Source organism: Leopardus geoffroyi, chromosome E2, assembly GCF_018350155.1.
Source record: "Leopardus geoffroyi isolate Oge1 chromosome E2, O.geoffroyi_Oge1_pat1.0, whole genome shotgun sequence".
In the NCBI taxonomy this organism is placed as follows: domain Eukaryota; kingdom Metazoa; phylum Chordata; class Mammalia; order Carnivora; family Felidae; genus Leopardus; species Leopardus geoffroyi.
In genome coordinates, this window is record NC_059335.1 from 12,396,168 (window position 1) to 12,417,873 (window position 21,706).

Genomic DNA, 21,706 nt, shown 5'->3' on the forward strand with positions numbered 1-21,706 from the left:
CTGCATAAGTTCACTTATATGTGGAATCTAAAACACAAACAAAAAAACAAACTCACAGAAGAAACAAACTCATAGACTGTGGTTACCAAAGGCAGAGGGTGGGGGGAAGGGGAATTGGGGGAAAGTGGTCAAAAGGTACAAACTTCCAGCTATAAGATAAGTAAGTACTAGGGATGTAATGTACAATGTGATGACTACAGTGAACACTGTCATATAATATATAGGAAACTTCGTGAGAGTAAATCCTAAGAGTTCTCATCACAAGATGAAAATGTTTTCTTTTTTTTTGTTGTTGTTGTTCATTTTTGAGTGAGAGAGACACACACAGAGTGCAAGCGGGGGAGGGGCAGATGAGACACAGAATCTGAAGCAGGCTCGACTCTGAACTGTCAGCACAGAGCCCGACGTGGGGCTCGAACTCACGAGCTATGAGATCATGACCTGAGCCAAAGTCGGATGCTTAACCAACTGAGCCACCCAGGCGCCCCTTCTTTTTATTTACATGAGAATATGGACATTAGCCAAACCTACCGTGGTAATCATTTCACAATATATGTAAATCATACCATCATACTGTATGACTTAAACTTATACAGTGATGTATGTCAATCATTTCTCAATAAAACTGGGGATAAAAAGAAAATAAATATTTTGTGAGTATGTGAAAATATAACAAAACAATGAATGTTTATAAGTATTACAGTCATCATTTCTGGAACTGATGTAATGATCTACAGCTCTCATCATTCACTACCCATTCCATATTCCCCTTGCCCTCAGCAAACACCTCAGTTCATTGTGGTTCTTTTCCTAGCAGGATGAACCAAATTTTCATTCTTCAAGGTTGAGACATTAACAGTCCTGCCTGAACTGTGTTGTATTTTTCCACTGGTTTTTGATCATTAGACATGGTGCTTTTAAGAGACCCCTAAGTGATCTCTTGCATTCCAGACGTACTCCTGTTTACCTCCACTGTGCTGTAGCAACTCAATTGTTTGTTATCGGAATCAATTACCCCAACCAGTAAAATAACCCCCTTCTTTGACTATTCATTCAGAAGTAGAAGACATCAAGTGCCCAGTCTGAAATATCAAGTTCAAGTTCAACGGAATCATTGTTGTGTTTTCTGATGAAATCATTCATCCCCTTGGAATTAAGATCTCTTTAGAGCCTGCTCATGGAGACAGGAAGCAAAATATTTGCTATTGGAACACTAGAAGTAGTAGTAAGTGGAGCCACTCAAATTTTTACCCCTGGATTCCTGATCTTGTGAAGCTTGGTTATGGACACCATATTCTGAGCACTGATTTAAATCATATACAGTATCTATGAGAACACTGCCACAGCTCAACAAGATACTGCCACCTACCAGGTAATGTAACTGAATTTTCAAAGGGCCAGTCCACTTTCTATCAATCCAAATTATGTCAAGGTAATGGGGAACAGGATCAAAACAATGCACTCCGCAAGGATGGGCTCACTGACACACTTCATTTGCTATGAAGTGAATTCCTTATCAGAAGCAATGCTGTGTGCAGGTTCCTCAAAAAATTAAAAATACAACCATCATATGATCCAGTAATTGCAGTACTGCGTACTTACCCTAAGAACATGAAAACACTAATTCGAGGGGATATATGCACTCCTATATTTACTGCAGCATTATTTACAATAGCCAAATTATGGAAGTGGCCCGTGTCCGTTGATAGATGAAGCGATAAAGGAGATATGATTTTTTTTTTAATTCAGCCATTTAAAAACAGTTAAATCTTGCTATTTGCAACAACAGGGCTGGATCTAGAGAGTACAATACTAAATGAAATAAGCCACTCAGAGGAAGTCAAATACCATATGATTTTACTCACATGTGGAAGTTAAGAAACAAATGAACAAAGGGGAAAAAAGAGACAAGCAAAAAAACACTCAACTACAGAGAACAAACTGATGGTTACCATTGGAGGGTGGGTGGGGGGTGGTTGAAATAGGCAAAGGAGATTAAGAGTACACTTATCTTTTTCTTTTCTTCCCTTTTTTAACTTTAGAGAGCAAGGGGGCACAAGTGGGGGAGAGGGGCACAGGGGCAGGGACGGAGGGAGGGAGAGAGAGAGAGAAAGAGAGAAAGTTTAAGCAGGCTCCAGATTCAGTGCAGAGTCCAACATGGGATTCAATCCCAGAACCCTGGGATCACGACCTAAGCTGAAATCAAGAGTCAAATGCTCATCCCACTGAGCCACCCAGGTGCCCCTAGTACACTTATCTCTTATCTTGATGAGCATTGAGTAATATACGGAATTGCTGAATCACCATATTGTACATCTGAATAAATATAACACCGTATGTTAACTACACTGGAATTGAAATAAAAATAAGTTTAAAAAAAAAGAGAACGAATGCTGCGTGGAATACCACAAAAATAGTGGAAAAGGACTGTTAGAGTACCTAGCTGGTAGTTTTGGCAAAAGCACTGCAGGTGTGGAAGGTGAATCCATATCCAGAGTGCCTATTCGATTAAAAACAAGGTACTGCCCCTTCCATGATGGAAATGGTCTAATGGAACCAATCATCCTGGGGAAAGGGACTATATCAAGGAACCAATGTTGGTCTCCGATGCTGGCACATGGCACTCAGCAATAGCTATAGCCAGGATGGCCTTGGTACATGGAGTTTACATTGCTAAAACCATGGATAACCTCCAGCCCTGCCATTATGGCCACTTGGCTCATGAGTTCACTGGGCAATGACAGAAGTGGCTGTTGACAGAAGCTACAAGAGAGAGACACATTGAATCAAACTACTTGTTTATTGAAACCCTCTCTACTGAAAGTACCATACGGTGGTTGTTTATGTGGAGCACACTTATCTTCACATTCTTTCCCCACTCAGAGTGGTCTATCCAAAATACCTCTCCCTTAGGATACCTTGCAATTAATTTTCCAATCACGTATCTTTGAAGAACCTGAAAATCCAGCCAAACCTTTGACCACAGCCTGTAAAACTATACAGACTCTTAATTCTAGCCATTTGTTCTTTTAGGCCAAATGAGCAACGAAGGCACACTGGTCAAAGTTCTGCCCATTAAGAGGTTTTCCTTTCACAACTGCCCTTTACGGACATCTCAGAAAGAAGCTGTTATATTTTAGTTGAACAATTTCAGGTCGGTGCCTGTCTACCTACCATGCAGAACCATCTGCAAATTGGCCAGGAGTGAACTTTCCCTTCCTCGCCCAACTGGTCATAAGGAACTTTCCACGAAGCTATAGGGGCACACTGGGAGAAAGTAACATAATACAAGTATGGACCGTGGGCATTTGGGCCATTTACTGATGCTTCCAATGCTTCACATAAATATACTTCCATTTACTTCTCATGTAAATCTCTTTCATTTGACAACAGAGTGCTTCTGATGTCAAATCCAAGCCTACATTGGTGAGCTGACACCTAGTCCATGAAGGAGAGTCAGAGTGTGTGGTAATTTGGGAGCCCATGGTTAACTCTTCAGTCTAGTAAAGTGCAATGACAAAACCAAAGTGGTTTCTTTATGTATAATATAATATAATAAATATAACTTTTTTAAAGTTTATTTATTTGAGAGAGAGTGAGAGCATGAGTTGGGGAGGGGGAGAGAAAGAGGGAGAGAATCCCAAGCAGGCTCCATGCTATCAGCGCAGAGCCTGATGCAGGGCTTGAACTCACGAACCTGAGATCATGACTGAGCTGAAATCAAGAATTGGGATGCTTAACTGATTGAGCCACCCAGGTGCCCCCCAAAATTATTCCTTAAAGAGAGGTGTCTATAGAGGATGCAGGGCTTGATGCCAAAATTCTAAGGGTCTGTGCTGTGAATTATCTTTAGGAGCTAGCCAGACATTCCAAACACCATTTCTGTCTGCCACTGACATTTCAAGAACCTTTTAATCTGCTGGGTCATATGGCCCAAGTGGTAGAGAGCTTCCATGGAAGCCTGGACCTGAGAGCCTTATTCTCCACTGGGCTCCAGGCAGAAGGTTTTCAGGTCACACATAAAAGGGCATAGAACACCCCAATGAGAAATATGCATGTTCAAAAATCTGAGGGAGCACACTAGGCATGGTGACTCTCTTTTGGTCGTAGGAGGGACCTGGATGCAACACGTCCTTTACTTTAGAAGTGGCATTTCAACATGCCAACACCAATGACCCCTTAGAAACTTTACTTAAGTAGAAGGCACCTAGATTTTTAGGGAATTTATTTCCCATCCCCTGGCATAGTCTTATCAATATGCCTAGGAGAACTTTGACTTCCCACTCGCCAGGGCCAATCAGCATCAATCAATGGGCCAGTTCAGAGCCATGATCCAGTAATCCCAGCCAAATGGTCCCCTTGAGGGAAGCCCAGGAGAAAGATTAACATTGCAATGTTTGGCAGGGTAGCAGGGTACTTAGGAAGATGAAGCCTTTTCTTTCTTTCTTTCTTTCTTTCTTTCTTTCTTTCTTTCTTTCTTTCTTTCTTTCTTTCTTTCTTTCATGTTTATTTATTTTTGATAGAGAGAGAGCACAAGTGGGAGAGGGGCAGAGAGAGGAGACACAGAATCGGAAGCAGGCTCCAGGTTCTGAACTGTCAGCACAGGGCCTGACGCGGGGCTCGAACCCACAAACCGCGAGATCATGACCGGAGCCCAAGTTGGATGCTTAACTGACTGAGCCACCCAGGCGCTCCCAGCCTTTTCTTAATCCACTAAATTCTGGGTGTGAAAACTGGCTCATGTCTGGATACTGTTTAAGAGGTAGTCAATCTCTGTTTTTAGGATGAAGGTAGACTTCTGTTCATATGGCCTAGAACTATTCCACTTGTACGTATCATGTATACTTCACGTCTATTTATGTTTCAGGGACATCAAAGTCAATAGCCAATGTCACATATCAGACTATTCTGAGTATGATGTTGGCTCTGCTGTCCATTATAGTATCCCTATCCAAATTGCCTTTGGGATTAAATGCCACCACTTGACCAATACCACACTAGGATCTCATCATTTCATTTCGAGATCCTCCTCTACAGAGCACAAAAAACCTTCAGCTCTTCAAAGATGCTGAAGTTCCTCTCAAATTATTTATCAAGGTCATGATGAATTATGATTTCTCTATTCCTCCAGGGGCGGGTGACATGTCTACATGATAAATCTGCTCTAACATTCAAATCTCCGCAAGACTTTGAACATTTCCCTCTACATCGTACCAAAGAAATTCTGGAATTTCTTTTTTTTTTTTAATATTTTTTTCTCTTAACGTTTATTTATTTTTGAGACAGAGAGAGACAGAGCATGAACTAGGGAGGATCAGAGAGAGAGGGAGACACAGAATCTGAAACAGGCTCCAGGCTCTGAGCTGTCAACACAGAGCCCGACGCAGGGCTCGAACTCACAAACGGCGAGATCATGACCTGAGCCGAAGTCTGACGCTCAACCGACTGAGCCACCCAGGTGCCCCAAAATTCTGGAATTTCAACTCAATTTAGTGAAGCTACATTTCCATCCGTTTTTCAACCTACCAACCAACCACCAACAACAAAGCAAAAAACAGAAACAAAAAACAAAATAAAAAACTCACACCTTTCTAACCAATGGAGCTGAAATATTGAATTCAGAATCTGTTTAATGAGCCTGTATCAATATATTCATCTCATCCAATTTTATACTCCTTGTGTCGCAACCCCATATCCCAAAGATCCACCCCCAGACATGTTCCCAGATTTATCTACCTAAGCTGAAAAATCATGAAATTCTTTCAATGTGCAGAGTACCACTTCAGTGTCATTTGTACCTAAGGCTTTGGAACCAGGTGTGACTTGAATCTATGTATAGTTGTGGAAGCAAAGAGGTGTGGCAGGATTCGGTCCTGAGGAGAATCAGCAGTGTCTTTCTTTTTTCAATTTTTTTTAATGTTTATTTACTCTTGAGAGACAGAGAGAAAGACAGAGCGTGAGCAGGGGAGGGGCAGAGAAGAGAGGGAGATACAGAACTCGAAGCAGTCCCCAGACTCTGAGCCGTCAGCACAGAGCCTGACGTGGGGCTTGAACCCACAGGCTGTGAGATCATGACCCGAGCCGAAGTAGGACGCTTAACCGACTGAGCCACCCAGGCACCCCTGTCTTTCAAGGTCTCTATCTCAGAGGAAGCCATTACATGCTCTTCAGGGACAAAAGGGGTCATTTTCCTCAGTAGGTAGCAGAATGGCTGCTTCTAGCAGCAAGGACGACTTTGCAAAATTCAGGGGGTTGAGGGCAATCACTCCTGGACACAAGAACATTTGTAGGCATTCCATATTCCAACAGAAAAGTTCCAGCACTGGTGGAGCAGCAACAAATCTGAGAACAGATGCAGTGAAGGGGAGAAGAGTTTCTCTTTCCCTGTGTCACCTCTCCTCCACGACAGCAGAGCTCACCGTGAAGGCAGATCCCATTGGCCTGCAGTTTCTCCCATGTGGGTGGGGAAGTAAGATCATGTGAGTCAAGTGCTAGGCTTCCCCAGCTGTGTGAGCTGCTACTCAAAAGGCCCACTTCTTTCCTGCTCTACCCACAATACCGAGGTGATCTGTATGGCCGAAGGGTTGGGAGAGGCTAGGAGCACAGCAACCAGGGCCTGGAACTCATCAAAGGTACACAGATTCTACTAAGTACATCACAGACTGCCAGGAAGCCTGCCCACAAGTGCTGGGGATACGTCTCCTGCAGGCTCCCCAAACTGCCCATTAGCACCCCAACACGCCACATGCCTCATTTCCTCCACTTTGTGGCTAGCTGCCTGCACCCACCCCAGAAGATGATGAGCATGAGCCTTTGTACACCTCTGGCACACACAGACGGTCATCCCAATTCTGCAGGATTGGGAAAAGGGGACACAAATGTAAGCGCTTCAGGACAACACTCGAAGGGGGAGAAAAAGGGACGCTCTCATCACCAAGCCTGGCTTTGCTGGGAAAAAGCATACAATCTTATAAATTCCCCCACCAAGAGGGAACACGAGTGTGGAATGGATACATCGATAGAAAAGTTCTGAGAAAGACTCAGAATCCCCAGCCAGCTGATAGTGATAGCATTTCTCCCCTGAAGCCAGTCGGTAGAGCCTGGAGGAGGTAACCGCTTCTTCAAATGAGAAGACAGCAACACAGTTCAAGGGATATAAGAAATCAAGGAGGGGCGCCTGGGTGGCGCAGTCGGTTAAGCGGCCGACTTCAGCCAGGTCACGAACTCAGGTCCGTGAGTTCGAGCCCCGTGTCGGCTCTGGGCTGATGGCTCAGAGCCTGGAGCCTGTTTCCAATTCTGTGTCTCCCTCTCTCTCTGCCCCTCCCCCGTTCATGCTCTGTCTCTCTCTGTCCCAAAAATGAATAAACGTTGAAAAAAAAAATTTAAAAAAAATAAAAATTAAAAAAAAAAAAAAAAAGAAAAAAAGAAATCAAGGAAACTGGCATTACCAAAGGAACACGCTCCTTTTCCAGTAAGTACCTTCAAAGAAATGGAGAGTGAAGCATTGCCTGACAAAGAATTCAAAATAACTTTTAAGGGGGCGCCTGGGTGGCGCAGTCGGTTAAGCGTCCGACTTCAGCCAGGTCACGATCTCGCGGTCCGTGAGTTCGAGCCCCGCGTCAGGCTCTGGGCTGATGGCTCAGAGCCTGGAGCCTGTTTCCGATTCTGTGTCTCCCTCTCTCTCTGACCCTCCCCCGTTCATGCTCTGTCTCTCTCTGTCCCAAAAATAAATAAACGTTGAAAAAAAAAAAAAAAAACTTTTAAGGAAGCTCAGTGAGCTACAGAACACTGACAGACAACCCAACAAAATTAGGAAAAGAATACATGAACAAAACAGCAAGTTCAACGGAGAGATACAAGTTGGAAAAAAAGAAGCAAAGTTAAAGTCTGGAGCCCCAAAATACAATAAATGAAATGAAAAGTGCGACAGAGAGCACGAACCTAAGGGTTGATCAAGCAGAATAAAAAATCTGTTAATTCAAAGAGGGGTCATTAGAAATTTTCAGTCAGAGGAGAAGAAAATGAAAAAGAGTGAGGGGTGCCTGGTTGGCTCAGCCGGTTAAGTATCTGACTTTGGCTCAGGTCATGATCTCACGGTTCGTGGGTTCGCGCCCTGTTGGGCTCTGTGCTGACAGCTTGGAGCCTGGAGCCTGCTTTGGATTCTGTGTCTCCCTCTCTCTCTCAAAAATAAACAAACATTAAAAAAAAAAAAAAAAAGAAAAGAAAAGAAAATGAAAAAGAGTGAAGAAAGCCTATGTGAATTATGGGATCGAATACAGATAAACAATATACACATCATGGGAGTCCCAGAAGAAAGGGAAAGAAAGCTTAGTTTAAAAAATTATATAATGGCTGACGGGGCGCCTGGGTGGCTCAGTCGGTAAAGTGTCTGACTTCAGCTCAGGTCATGATCTCACGGTTCGTGGGTTCGAGCCTCTTGTAGGGCTCCGTGCTGACAGCTCAAAGCCTGGAGCCTGCTTCGGATTCTGTGTCTCCCTCTCTCTCTGTCCCTCCCCCGCTCACGCTCTGTCTCTCAAAAATAAATAAAAATGTTTAAAAAAATTACCTAATGGCTGAGAAATCCCCAAATCTGGGGAGTGATATGCACACCCAGGTACATGAACTTCATAGGCCCTGGAACGTTTTCCATTGAAAGAGGACTTCACTGACACACATTATAATACACCTATTAAAAAATTAAAGAGAGAATTTTGAAAGCAGCACAGGAAAAGAAACTCATCACCATAGGATATGTCATCAAAGACCTCGTAGGCTAGGAGAGAGATGATGTATTCCAAGTGCTGAAAGGGAAAAAAACAAAAAACAAAAAAAGGGCAACCAATGCTACTCAGCAAAGCTGTGCCGCAGAAATAAAGACTTTTCCGGACAAACAAAAGTCGAAGGAGTTGATCATCCCTAGACCTGCTCTACAGAAACTGCTAAAGGGAGTTCTTCAAGCTGAAATGAAAGGATACGAATTAGTAAAATGAACATGTAAGTATAAACCTCACTGGTAAAGAAAGGGAAGTATATTGTCAAATTCTCCTAGTTGTGATCAATTCCTTAATTCTAGGGTTAAAAAAGAAAAGCATTTAAAATAACTATAGGTTCCTCAAAAAGTCAAAAATAGAACTACCCTACGATCCAACAAATGCACCACAAGGTATTTACTCAAAGGATACAAAAATACAGACTGGAAGGGATATATGCACCCAGGTGTTTATAGCAGCATTTGATTCAACAACAGCCAAATTATGGAAAGAGCCCAAGTGCCCATCAAGTGATGAACGGATAAAGAAGATGTAGTATATACACACCATGGAATACAAATCAGCCATAAAAAGAATGAAGTCTTGTCATTTGCAATGACATGGATGGAGCTAGCAAGTATTACGTGAAATAAGTCACTCAGACAAAGACAAATACTACATGATTTCACTCATACGTGGACTTCAAGAAACAAAACAAATGAACGTGGGGAGGAGGGATGGGGAGAGGAAAACCAAAAAATAGACTCTTAACTTTAGAGAACAAACTGATGGTCACCAGAGTGGAGGTTGAGGGAGGGATGGTTAAATAGGGGATGGAGATTAAGGCGGGAACATGGGAAAAGCACCAGGTGTCGTAAGTAAGTGATGAACCCCTAAATTCTACAACTGAAACTAATATTACAAGGTATGTTAACTGGAATTTAAATAAAAACTTGAAAAAATACGTAGCAACAAAAATTTATTAGTGGATCCATAATATAAAAATATATAAATTGTGACATCAAAAACATAAACTCTAAGGAGAAAAGCACAAAGTTTTATATGTGATCCAAGGTATAATGGTTATGTTTTATGAAAGCTCATGGAAACCACAAAACAAAACCTGTAGTAGATGCACAAAAGAGAAAGGGAAAGGAATCAAAATACAGCACTATGGAAAATCCTCAGATAACCTAAGTACACAGCAAGAGAGGGAGAGAGGAACAAAGGAACTACAGAACAGTCAGAAAATAATTAACAAGGTGGCATTATTAAGTCCTTAGCTATCAGTATTACTTTAAATGTAAATGGATTGAATTCTCCAGCCAAAAGACATAGAGTCTTGGTTGAATGGATCAAAAAAGAAGAACCAATTACATGCTGCGGACAAGAGACTCACTTCAGCTTTAAGGACCCACATAGGTTGAAAATGAAGAAACGAATACAAAATAATTCACGCAAATGGAAACTGATGAAAGCACAAGCTTTTATATCAGACAAAGCAGACTTTAAGTCAAAAACTGTAACAAGAGACAGAGAAAGTAATTATACAGTGTTAAAGGGGTAAATTTATCGAGATAAAACCAGTGTAAATGTGTGCCCAACATTGAAACTAAATATACTAAGCAAATATTAACAGATCTGAAGAGAGAAATAAAAATGCAAGGGGACCTCAGTACCCTACTTTTAACAATGGATAGATCATCCAGATAGAAAATCAGTAATAAGGAGGGGCACCTGGGTGGCTCAGTCGGTTAACTGTCTGACTTTGGCTCAGGTCATAATCTCACAGTTCATGAGTTTGAGCCCTGCTGTGGATTCTGTGCTGATAGCTCGGCGCCTGGAGCCTGCTTCCGAATTCTGTGTCTCCCTCTCCCTCCCCTCCCCCACTTGCACTCTGTGTGTGTGTGTCTCTCTCTCAAAAATAAATAAACATTTAAAAAACTTAAGAAAATCAATAAGGAAAGATTGAACATGAACTACATTAGACCAAAGGGACCCAACATAGAACATTCCATCCAACAGCAGAATATTCTTCTGAAGCTCACACAGAACATTCTCCAAGAAAGATCACATTATATCACAAAAGAAGTCTAAAAATTTTAATACTGAAGTCATATCAAATATCTCATGGTTGATTAAATCGAGCCCCATGCCAGGCTCTCTGCTGACAGTATGGAGCCTGCTTGGGATTCTGTCTCTTCCCCTCTCTGCCCCCTCCCCCACCCACGCGCATGCGAACGAACATGCTCGCTCGCTCTCTCTCTCTCTCTCAAAATAAACAAACAAACAAAAAAAGGAGTCAATTGTGAAGGCCATCGGAAAGAAACATAGACATCTGATTTTGTGTCAGCAACTTATAAGCTTCATCTCCTGCCCATGTCCTCTGCCTCCTTCACAATTCTGGTAAGGTTCTGGGGTAAGGTTCACTCACATAGTACAAGCAACCTCCAACCATTAAAAAAAAAATTTTTTTTAACATTTATTTATTTTTGAGAGTGAGAGAGACAGAGCATGAATGGGAGAGGGGCAGAGAGAGGGAGACACAGAATCTGAAGCAGGCTCCAGGCTCCGAGCCATCAGCACAGAGCCCGACGCAGGGCTCAAACTCACGAATCGCGAGATCATGACCTGAGCAGAAGTCAGACACTTAAGCAACTGAGTCACCCAGGCACCACTCATTTTTTAAACTTAACTTCGAGAGGACTTCTACTAGATAAAATACCTGAACATTGACTGTTCTTTCTGCTCTGGACCTTCTGGACAAGTGTTCTCTCCACCTTTGATCATCCCAAAGGGTGTCTGTCATGAGTTTTGTGACCCAAACCTAATGTTGGTGGGGAAGCTTCCTTACGTCGCAGTGAAGTTGCTGAACACGCACATCAACTGGCATGGAAAGATTAATCTTTTTGTGGATGACATTATCTGATTACAGAAAATCCCAGGAAATCTATATAGAAGAGCTACTTTAATATACAAGTTTGACAAGATTGTAGGCTACAAGGTTAACATAGAACAATTGCATTTCCATATACTAGCAATGAACAGCTGGAAGTTGGAATTTGAAAAATAGTACCATTTAGTTTAATACCAAAAACCAGAGTACTTAAGTATAAATCTTTTTTTTTTTAATTTTTTTTTTAATGTTTATTTATTTTTGAGACAGAGACAGAGCATGAATGGGGGAGGGGCAGAGAGAGAGGGAGACACAGAATCGGAAGCAGGCTCCAGGCTCTGAGCCATCAGCCCAGAGCCCGACACGGGGCTCGAACTCACGGACCGTGAGATCGTGACCTGAGCTGAAGTTGGACGCGCAACCAACTGAGCCACCCAGGCGCCCCAAAATCTAATAAAATATGTACAGGATCTATGTACTGAAAACTACAAATTACTGATAAAAGAAATTAAAGGAGTCCTAAACAAATAGGCAGATACATGGTGTCTGTGGTTTAGAATATTAAATATTGCCAAAAAAAAAAAAAAAGAGAGAGAGAATATCCAATATTGATAAGATGCTAAGTCTCCCTAAACTCACCTATATATATTCAATGCAATTTCAATAAAATTCCCAGTCATGAGCTTAATTTCACAAAGCTTAGTCACAAAGCTTATTCTAAAAATTATGGAAAAGCAGACAAAATGGCCAAAATAGGGGGTGCCAGGGTGGCTCAGTTGGTTAAGATTCCAACTCTTAATTTCAGCTCAGGTCATGATCTCATGGTTCGTGAGTTTAAGCCTGGACGGACAATGCAGAGCCCACTTGGGATTCTCTTTCCTTCTCTCTCTGCCTTTCTCCTCTGCTCACACACACTCTCTCTCTGTCTCAAAATTAAATAAACTAAAAAAAAAAAAAAAAAAAAAAAAAAAAAGGCAATTTAAACTTAAAAAAAAATAGCCAAAATATTCTGAAAAAGAATAGAGTTGGAAGACTCATACTATCTCATCTCAAGACTTAGTGTATAAAGCTACATATTGGCAAAATGATAGACATATAGATTGATGGAACCAAAGAGAGGCCAGAAAAAGACCCACACATGTATGATCTACAGGTTTTTCACAAAGGTACAACAGCAATTTGATGTTAAAAGGATAGTTAACTGGATGTTTCCATGCCCAAAAATTGGCCCTTGACCCCACATTTTATACAGACTAACTCACATGGATCATAGACCTAAATGTTAAACCTGAAACAAACTTTTAGATAAAAAAGAGGAGAGGGGCACCTGGGTGGCTCAGTTGGTTAAGCATCAGATTCTTGATCTCATGGTTCAGATCACGATCTCACGGTTCATGAGATGGAGCCCCATGTCAGGCTCTGTGCTGACAGTGTGGAGCCTGCGTGGGATTCTCTCTGCCCCTCCCCCACCCACGCGCACACACGTGTCTCATTCTCTCAAAATAAATAAACTTAAGAAAAAAAAAAAACGGAGAAAAATCTTTGTGACCTTGGATTAGGCAGAGTTCTCAGATCTGAATCCAAAAGCAGAATCCACGGAAGATGAAAACTGAACTTCATCAAAAACAAAATACCAGCTTTGTGAAAAAATACTGACAATCGGGGCGCCTGGGTGGCTAAGTTAGTTAAGCGTCCAACTTTGGCTCAGGTCATGATCTCACTGTTCATGGGTTTAAACCCTGCATCAGGCTCTGTGCTGACAGCTCAGAGCCTGGAGCCTGCTTCGGATTCTGTGTCTCCTTCTCTCTCTGCCCCTTCCCCTGTCACTTACTGTCTTCCTCTCTCTCAAAAATAAACAAACATTTAAAAAATAATTTAAAAAATACTGATAATGGAATAAAAACATAAACCACACGCAGAGATAAAACATATGCAAAACATATGAGGACATACATCCAGAACATACAAACTTTCAAAATTCAAGAAGAGAACAGTCCCCCAAAGAAAAGATACATGTATAGCAAACATTCAGATATGAAAGATGCCCAACATAGTCATTAGGGAAATGTAAATTAAAAAAATTTTTTTAAAGTTTATTTATTTTTGAGAGAGAGAGTGAGTGTGAGCGGAGGAGGGTCAGAGAGAGGGAGACACAGAATTGGAAAAAGGGTCCAGGCTCTGAGCTGTCAGCACAGAGCCCAACGCAAGGCTCGAACCCACAAACCATGAGATCATGACCCGAGCCGAAGTCAGATGCCCAACCGACTAAGACACCCAGGTGCCCCGGGAAATGTAAATTAAAACCAAAGAAAGATGCCACTATGAACCTAGCGAAATGCTAAAAACAAAACAAAACTTTGATACGCACTGATGGTGGGAATACAAAACGGTACATCCATTTTAGAGCCGTTAGCTTTTCCATACAGTTGAACATGCATACAACCCCCCTCTTAAGTATTTACGAAGACAAAGAAAACTTGTGTTGATACACGGCCCTGTATGCAAACACTAGTCACTGTTTTCTTTATCACCACTAACAACTGGAAACTCAAATACCCTTCAAGTGATAAATGGGTAAACCAAACGTGGTACATCCCTGTAACAGAACACGACTCAGCGACAAGGGGAATGACTAGCAATCCGCACATCAAGATCGATGAATCTCAGAAGCATTAAGTGGGAGAAGCCAGACTCCAAAGACTACAGTCTGAATGATTCCATTTTAGGACATAAAGGGAAAAAGTAAACTATGCATACAGAGAGCAGGTAGATGGTTGCCAAAGGTAGGGAGGGGTGATAGGGAAGGGGCTGACCACGAGAGTACAAAGGAATTTCAGGGCAAGGGGGTCATGGAACTGTTAAATGTCTTGACTGTTGGGGCAGTGATACAATAGTAATCATTTGCCAAAACACAGAACCCTACACCAAAGAGTCAATTTACTGCATATAAGTTAATCCTTAATAATAATTTTAAATAGAATGCTAACTTTTAGGGGCCCCTGGGGGGCTCAGTCGGTGAAGTGTCTGACTTCGGCTCAGGTCGTGATCTCAGGGTATGTGGGTTCGAGCCCCGCATTGGGCTCTGTGCCGACAGCTCTGAGCCTGGATCCTGCTTCAGATTCTGTGTCTCCCTCTCTCTCTGTCCCTCCCCTGCTCATGATCTGTCTCTGTCTCAGAAATAAATAAACATTAAAAAAAAATTTAAAGAATGCTAACTTGTAGAATTTTCATAGAAGGCTCTTATCTCCCTGAGGAATTTTTCTCATGAATAGATACTGAATTTTTTCAACTTTGCTTTCATGTTTGATGATCATGTTTGATCCAAAGAATCCGGACATAAAAGAGTACATACTGAAGCCACAGGAAGTCCAAGAACAGCCTCAACCAACGTGAGGTATAAAAACCATCCTTGTCGCCACCGGAGGTGGGAATGACTAGAAATGCACACAAGGAAACAGTCTGGTTTAATAGAAATACTGCACACATCAATTTGGGTGAGGATTACACGAGTGTTATACATTTGCAAAACTTCAGAAAGCTGTAAACTTGAATTTTATGCATGTTACTGCATGCAAATTATACCTCAATAAAGTACCCGCACACATAAGTGCTGGTTACAACCCACTGAATTGATTTTTGGACCTCCTGACAGGTTGAGAAACACCAGTTCACAGGACCTGCAGGGTTGGGGAAATGAGCCCACATGCCTAATTTACGTGTCCTCTAAGCCTTGCAGATTTCTTCTTCTAAGTACATCTCATAGACATTTTGCGAGACGAACCGAAGAAAAAATCTCAACGATGACTCTTCTCCCTACACTGATTGAACCTTACCGAACACCTACAACGTGTGAGGCACTGAAAGGCTGAATAGATTTGGCAGCCGACGCATCTCTACTCTCCTGGAGCTTATATCCTAGCGGAAGACGGACTCATCCCTCCTAAGCCTCTCTTCTGTGTCACATCTGCTACGTGTCAACGTTCTAAATGAAGCCCTTACTTAAGTCTCCGCTCTCATGAGACTTCTCTGCTATGTGGTCGCCCAACCACTGGGACATGCGGAGCTGTAATACTGACTCTCTTTAAACAAATGTTTTGTCTCCTATGACAGGTCTGGTAACGGGATTGTTTCAGCACCCATTTGAGGTATTAAAACATTATCACTTTTCTGGAGCTTCCTTCCTGCGTGAATCCTCCGAGGTGGGAAAGTCTTTATCACCCTCATCGTCAGCATGCACTCGCTGATGAATTATAAGGCTTGAGCTCCAACTGAACCCCTTCCCGCACTCCTCACACTTGTATGGTTTCTCCCCAGTGTGGACCCTCTGGTGGGCTTGAAGGTATGAGCTCCAACTGAAGACCTTCCCGCATTCCTCACACTTGTATGGTTTCTCCCCAGTGTGGACCCTCTGGTGGGCTTGAAGATAGGATCTCTGTCTGAAGCGCTTACCGCACACGTCACACCGGTACGGCTTCTCTCCCGTGTGGACGCCACGATGAGCCAGAAAATTCGAGGCCCGACAGAATCCTTTCCCACACTCCTCACATTGGTACGGCTTCTCTCCAGTGTGGCACCTCTGATGGGCTTGGAGCTGTGAACCCACGCTGAAGCCCTTCCCACACTCCGCACACTGATACGGTTTCTCTCCAGTGTGGACTCTCTGGTGCACCTGAAGACTCGAGAACTGACTGAAGGCCTTACCACACTTCTCACATTTATAGGGTTTCTCTCCCGTGTGGATTCTACAATGAACGTTAAGATCTGAACTCCGGCTGAAGCCCTTCCCACATGTACCACACTTGTATGGTTTTTCTCCAGTGTGGCCTCTTTGATGGGCCAGAAGATTTGAGGCCTGACTGAAGCCTTTCCCACACTCCTCACATTTATAGGGTTTCTCTCCCGTATGGACTCGAAAGTGAATGTTAAAATCCGAGCTACGACTGAAGCCCTTTCCACAGGCATCACACTGATATGGTTTCTCACCAGTGTGGCCTCTCTGATGGTCCAGAAGATTTGAGGCCCGACAGAAGCCCTTCCCACACTCCTCGCATTTGTAAGGTTTCTCTCCAGTGTGGCTGACCTGATGGGCCTGAAGGTGTGAGCCCACACTGAAGCCTTTCCCACACTCTTCACATTTATAGGGTTTCTCTCCTGTGTGGATTCGACAATGGATGTTAAGGTGTGAGCTGTAACTAAAGCCCTTGCCACAGGCCTCGCATTTGTATGGTTTCTCTCCTGTGTGGATTCGCTGGTGAGCCTGCAGTCGCGAACGCCAACTGAAGCCCTTCCCACACTCTTCACATCTATAGGGTTTCTTTCCCACGTGGACTCTCTGGTGGACTTGAAGATACGAGCCCTGACTGAAGCTCTGCCCGCACTCCTCACATTTATAAGGTTTCTCCAACGTGCGGACTATCAGAGGAGCTTGACACTGGGAGCTTCTCCGGACGCTCCTCCCACACTCCTCGTACTTGTGTGGATTCTCTCCAGGGGGGGCTCTCTGCGGATGGCGAAGATGTGACCTCTGTCTGAGACCCTTACGCGATGTATCGTGTTTGTACGATTTCTCCCTGCTGTGGACTCTCTGATGGGCTTCAAGGCTTGAAAGTCGGCGGAAGGTGTTTCCACATTTTTCACATTTATAGGGCTTCTCTCCCACATGGGCTGTCTGGTGAGTCTGAAGATGAGAGTGCTCAATGAAACCATTCTCACACTCTCCCCCCTTATAGGGGTTTCCTCCTGTGTGGTCTCTGTGGTGAATTTGAAGACACGAAGTCTGATTAAAGCCTTTACCAAACTCCCCATCTTTATAGAGTGCATCACCCTGTTTTTCCAGCTGAGAGCCAGTTCCTTGAATATTTACCATGGCATCTTGGCTCTGGATTAACTCCTTTGTAACCTGTTGCCAGATTTGCGAGCAGAAAAGCTCTTCGTGTGGCAGGTACTTTAATCCAATTTCCTGAAGAGTCTCCGCATCATTTAGATTCCTGTCTCCTAAAAGGATAAAGAGAATTTAGAGATGGGGCACATTAAATGCTTTGGTCAGAGGTACCAAGGTTATAAACTTAAGGCCCACACCCGAAGGCTTAACATGAACCGGGAGAAGGTACCGTTTTTTAAAAATGTTTATTCATTTTTGAGAGAGAGCGGGAGCAGGGAAGGGGTGGGAGGAGGACAGAGGATCCCAAGCAGTCTCTGTGCTGAGAGCAGTGAGCCCGATGCGGGGCTCAAACTCATGAACCGTGAGATCATGACCTGAGCCAAAGTGGGACACTTGACTGACCGAGCCACCCAGGTGCCACACTGTAGGGATAAGTTTAAGGATTCCCTGAGCTTGCACCAATGGGTTAACAAGGTTGAGGTGGAAAGCTGCCACAGGGTGAAAAAGCCAAGCACAGAACAGAGCATAGAGCGGAAAGCCGCTCCCAAAGGATGCAAGTGTCTAAGAACAGGTAGAGGAACAGTTAGAGGCAGAAAGCCGCCACAGCAGGGCAAAAGTGCCCAGGATTTATCATGAAGTAAAACAAAGCATAGAGTGGAAAGCCGCCACCAGGTGGAAGTGCCCAGAGCTAACTGGTGAGAAAAATGCCTTGTTAGCCCTGAGTCAGCATGCTCTATTTGTCTTGGCCCCTAGAAATTTAAGATAAACAGACACGGTGCCTGGTGCCTGCAGTAAACGGCTGTCTGCTCGGCACCAGGACTCTGATTTGTCTTAACCCCAACCCCTAACACTTCATACCTCTGAAACTCCCTTTCTCTCACACACGAGTTAATGTTCACTGTTTCACCGTCGCTTTCTGCACACTCGTAAGCCTTCCGATCCTAATAAATACGGAACAAGGACCCTTACTCGGGACGCTTGTCTCCTCCCGGACATTAGCCTCTCTCATATTCAAGTCTGCGTCCGCTCTCTTGCTGGACAAGAGAGAACTCCAGATTCAAAGTCTGTGACACCCTGCCATTTCTATCATTGAAAACCTAGAGGTGGTCCTCCAGGCTCCTATTCACTACACCTTAATGAGATATGTAGTATGTAGTATGAATTTGGTGATTGCAGATCAAGAAAAACACTTCCTAGGGAATCTTTCCAAAGACGAAGCTGCACCCACCTAAAAGCTTTCTCTTCTTTGCTAAACCAGGTGTCCGATAAATAGTCTCCACATAATTCTGCCTACTGCATGCACATCTGACCAAATGCTCAAAATGTCCAGCAGGACCCTTACAGACAGACGATCAGAAGATGTGTTGAAGACACATCTGAAAACCTTTGCTTCAAATTATTTCATTGGACTTTATTCCATGTTAGAAGCCTTGATGTACTGGGTTGGTTGGAAAGACAGGTGTTTGGGAGAACAGATCTTATCACCCAAGTGCCTGAAATTCAGAGTATAAGCAGGAAAATGTCCTTCAGGACGGCAATCGGGGAAGAGGTTTATGGTACTAGCATACATTATTCTAAAACCTCATAGCAATAAAGTTCCTATCACCTCGGGGGGAAAAAAAGAGTGGAAAATCAGAAGCTCATCTTTTATTTTTATTCATTTAAAAAATTTTTTTTAATGTTTATTTATTTTTTTGAGAGAGAGAGAGACAGAGCGTGAGCAGAGGAGGGGCAGAGAGAGAGAAACACACACACAGAACCTGAAGCAGGCTCCAGGCTCTGGGCTGTCAACACACAGCCCGATGCGGGGCTCGAACCCACAAGCCATAAGACCATGATGTGAGCCGAAGTCGGACACTTAATTGACTGAGCAACCAGGTCCCCCTGAGATGCTCATCTTTTAGAACAGAGCAAGAACCTGTGAGAAGGAGCAGGGCATGGCATGGATTCTCCAAGTCAGGATCAGTCAGGAAGAGCTATGTTCTCCTTGGGACTCTGTTCCCTCAATAAACTATAGAGCTTGCTACCTACTTCTTTTCAGCTCTCTCTTCAAATAACACCTCATCAGTGAGGCCTCTTTCACCATCCAGCATCCAGCAGGAAATTCTCCCTATCCCTTGACACCCCCAGCAACCTTCTCGGCATTCACCTTACCCTGTGTTGTTTTTACATGGCACATATTACATCAGATGCACTATCTATGCCCTTTATTGTTTTGTTTTATGTCTTCTCCCACCTGAATGCAATATCCACCAGGACGAGCACTTAGATCATTCATTGCTTTATCAGCACTCCCAGATGTCAGCGTTCCGTAAGTACATGTTGAACACACAAATAAGCCCCCGTTTGACTTCTTTGCGAGAGTCTGAGCTCTGTTACAAAAGTAAAAGAGGTTTTTCAAGGAAGTTACCCATAACAGGAATGGAAGCAGCAACTTTGCTGGGAAGCTGAAAGGCTTCACCAGAGGCAGGGCTAACCTAAGTGGATGTTGCTGATGATAAAATCATGTTGATCATAAAATCATGGCAAGAATCGCTTGAGAGGAAAGAAGGAAAAAAAAAAAAAAGCATAAGGCATACAAGCGGCCGTGGGGCCTATGGATCAATTACTTGTGAAAAAATGTTTTTCAATGTTTACTTATCTATTTTTGAGAGAGAGAAGGCACAAGCACACACACACACAAGGGGGAGGGGCAGAGAGAGAGGGAGAGAGAATCCCAAGCAGGCTCCACACTGTCAGTGCAGAACCCGACATGGGGTTTGAACTCACAAACTGTGAGATCATGACCTGAGCCAACATCAAGAGTCAGATGCTTAACCGACTGAGCCACTGAGGCACCCCCTTCTGAATTTTTGTAATCTCTTCCTATGTGTGTAAAACTTTTCCTTCTTCATATAGGAGTCAATATTTAGAGCCTCAGGAATAACGACTCCGAAAGCAGGCTGTCAAACTGATGGATACAGAAGCATGTTCCTGTATGGACAACACCACTGTTTTCCAAGCTACGGGTTGGACTCAGTGAGTCTGAAATAAATTTAGTGGCTTATGACAAGCATTAGCAGAATGGTAAAATATTAAAAGTGCTTTGTAAGTGAAGGTTTCTCTGGATAAAATGCATGTTAGAACTACACACACACACACACACACACACACACACACACACACACACACACACAGGGATACTGGTGGGTGACATTGTTTTCTTTAACTGTTTGGATGAGGTTGGTGGTTGCCATGAGGAAAACCGACGAAGGGAAAGACGAACTTGAAAGCTAGTTAATATCTGATACTTTCCTTAATAGGAGACCTGCCTCAAAAGTGGCTATCAGATTCTTCATTCTAAAAAGTGGTTCTTCACTCAGACAGTAGGATTAACTACTAAAACCCGCAGGAAAGCCAGAGCTGAAATGATATTCACTGTGGTTACAAGTGCAAAGTTAAGCTGTCATCAGATATGGTTTAATGGATACAAACTACACATATCTAAAAGGACCTAATCAATTACATTCGATTAGATAATCACGATAATCATGGGCTGTTCCAGACGATGCCTTCACCACACATTTCTGTTTAACACCCTTTAAGTACGTCCACGACTAATGGGAAAAAGTCCATGTAACCATTATCAGCTCATTCACTCACACAACAAACATTTATAGCACACCTGTCCTCTGCCAAGTCTGATCTACACACTGAGGATACAGCAATAAAGGCAACAGAATTTCTTCTCTCCTGATAATTACATTCTAGTGAGAATAGAGTGAGCGGAGCAAAAATATATGTTAATATGGTAAGCGGCGATCAATGCCTAGACACCAAATCAGTCGGGGTAAGGGAAAGGAGAACGGGGGAAGAAGAAGGGGTCAGGAACACAGTGGTCACGGAAGGTCTTTCTTAGGATGTTAGGATTTGAGAAGGACTTACGCGAAGTAAGGGAGGGGCCAAGAGGATGACAGAAGGAAGAACAGGTAGAGGGTGACAAGGCCGGGCCACGGGTAGCATAGCAGAGCGACAAAACTGGACAGCACAGACAGGCATGGGGGAAAGCGACAGGTCACGTCTGCAGAGGGATGGAGGATGAGCAAGGAGCGGACAGGTGGGACATCAGAAGTCACTGTAAGTACTTGGATTCTACTCTGAATCAGGTAAGAAGCTACCAGAGGTTCAAGCAGAGGCCTG

The 21,706-nt window shown here is 43.3% G+C and overlaps 1 protein-coding gene across 1 annotated transcript in view; it reads right to left on the reverse strand.

The window, feature by feature from the left end:
* Positions 1-21,706, reverse strand: part of ZNF45 (zinc finger protein 45) — a 72,146-nt gene that overhangs the window by 24,642 nt on the left and 25,798 nt on the right. The window contains exons 7-8 of the mRNA XM_045441368.1: positions 15,810-17,640; positions 15,242-15,323 (exon numbers count right to left, since the gene is read on the reverse strand). Of these exons, the coding sequence (XP_045297324.1) occupies positions 15,242-15,323; positions 15,810-17,640 (1,913 nt within the window). The remainder of the gene's footprint in view (positions 1-15,241; positions 15,324-15,809; positions 17,641-21,706) is intronic.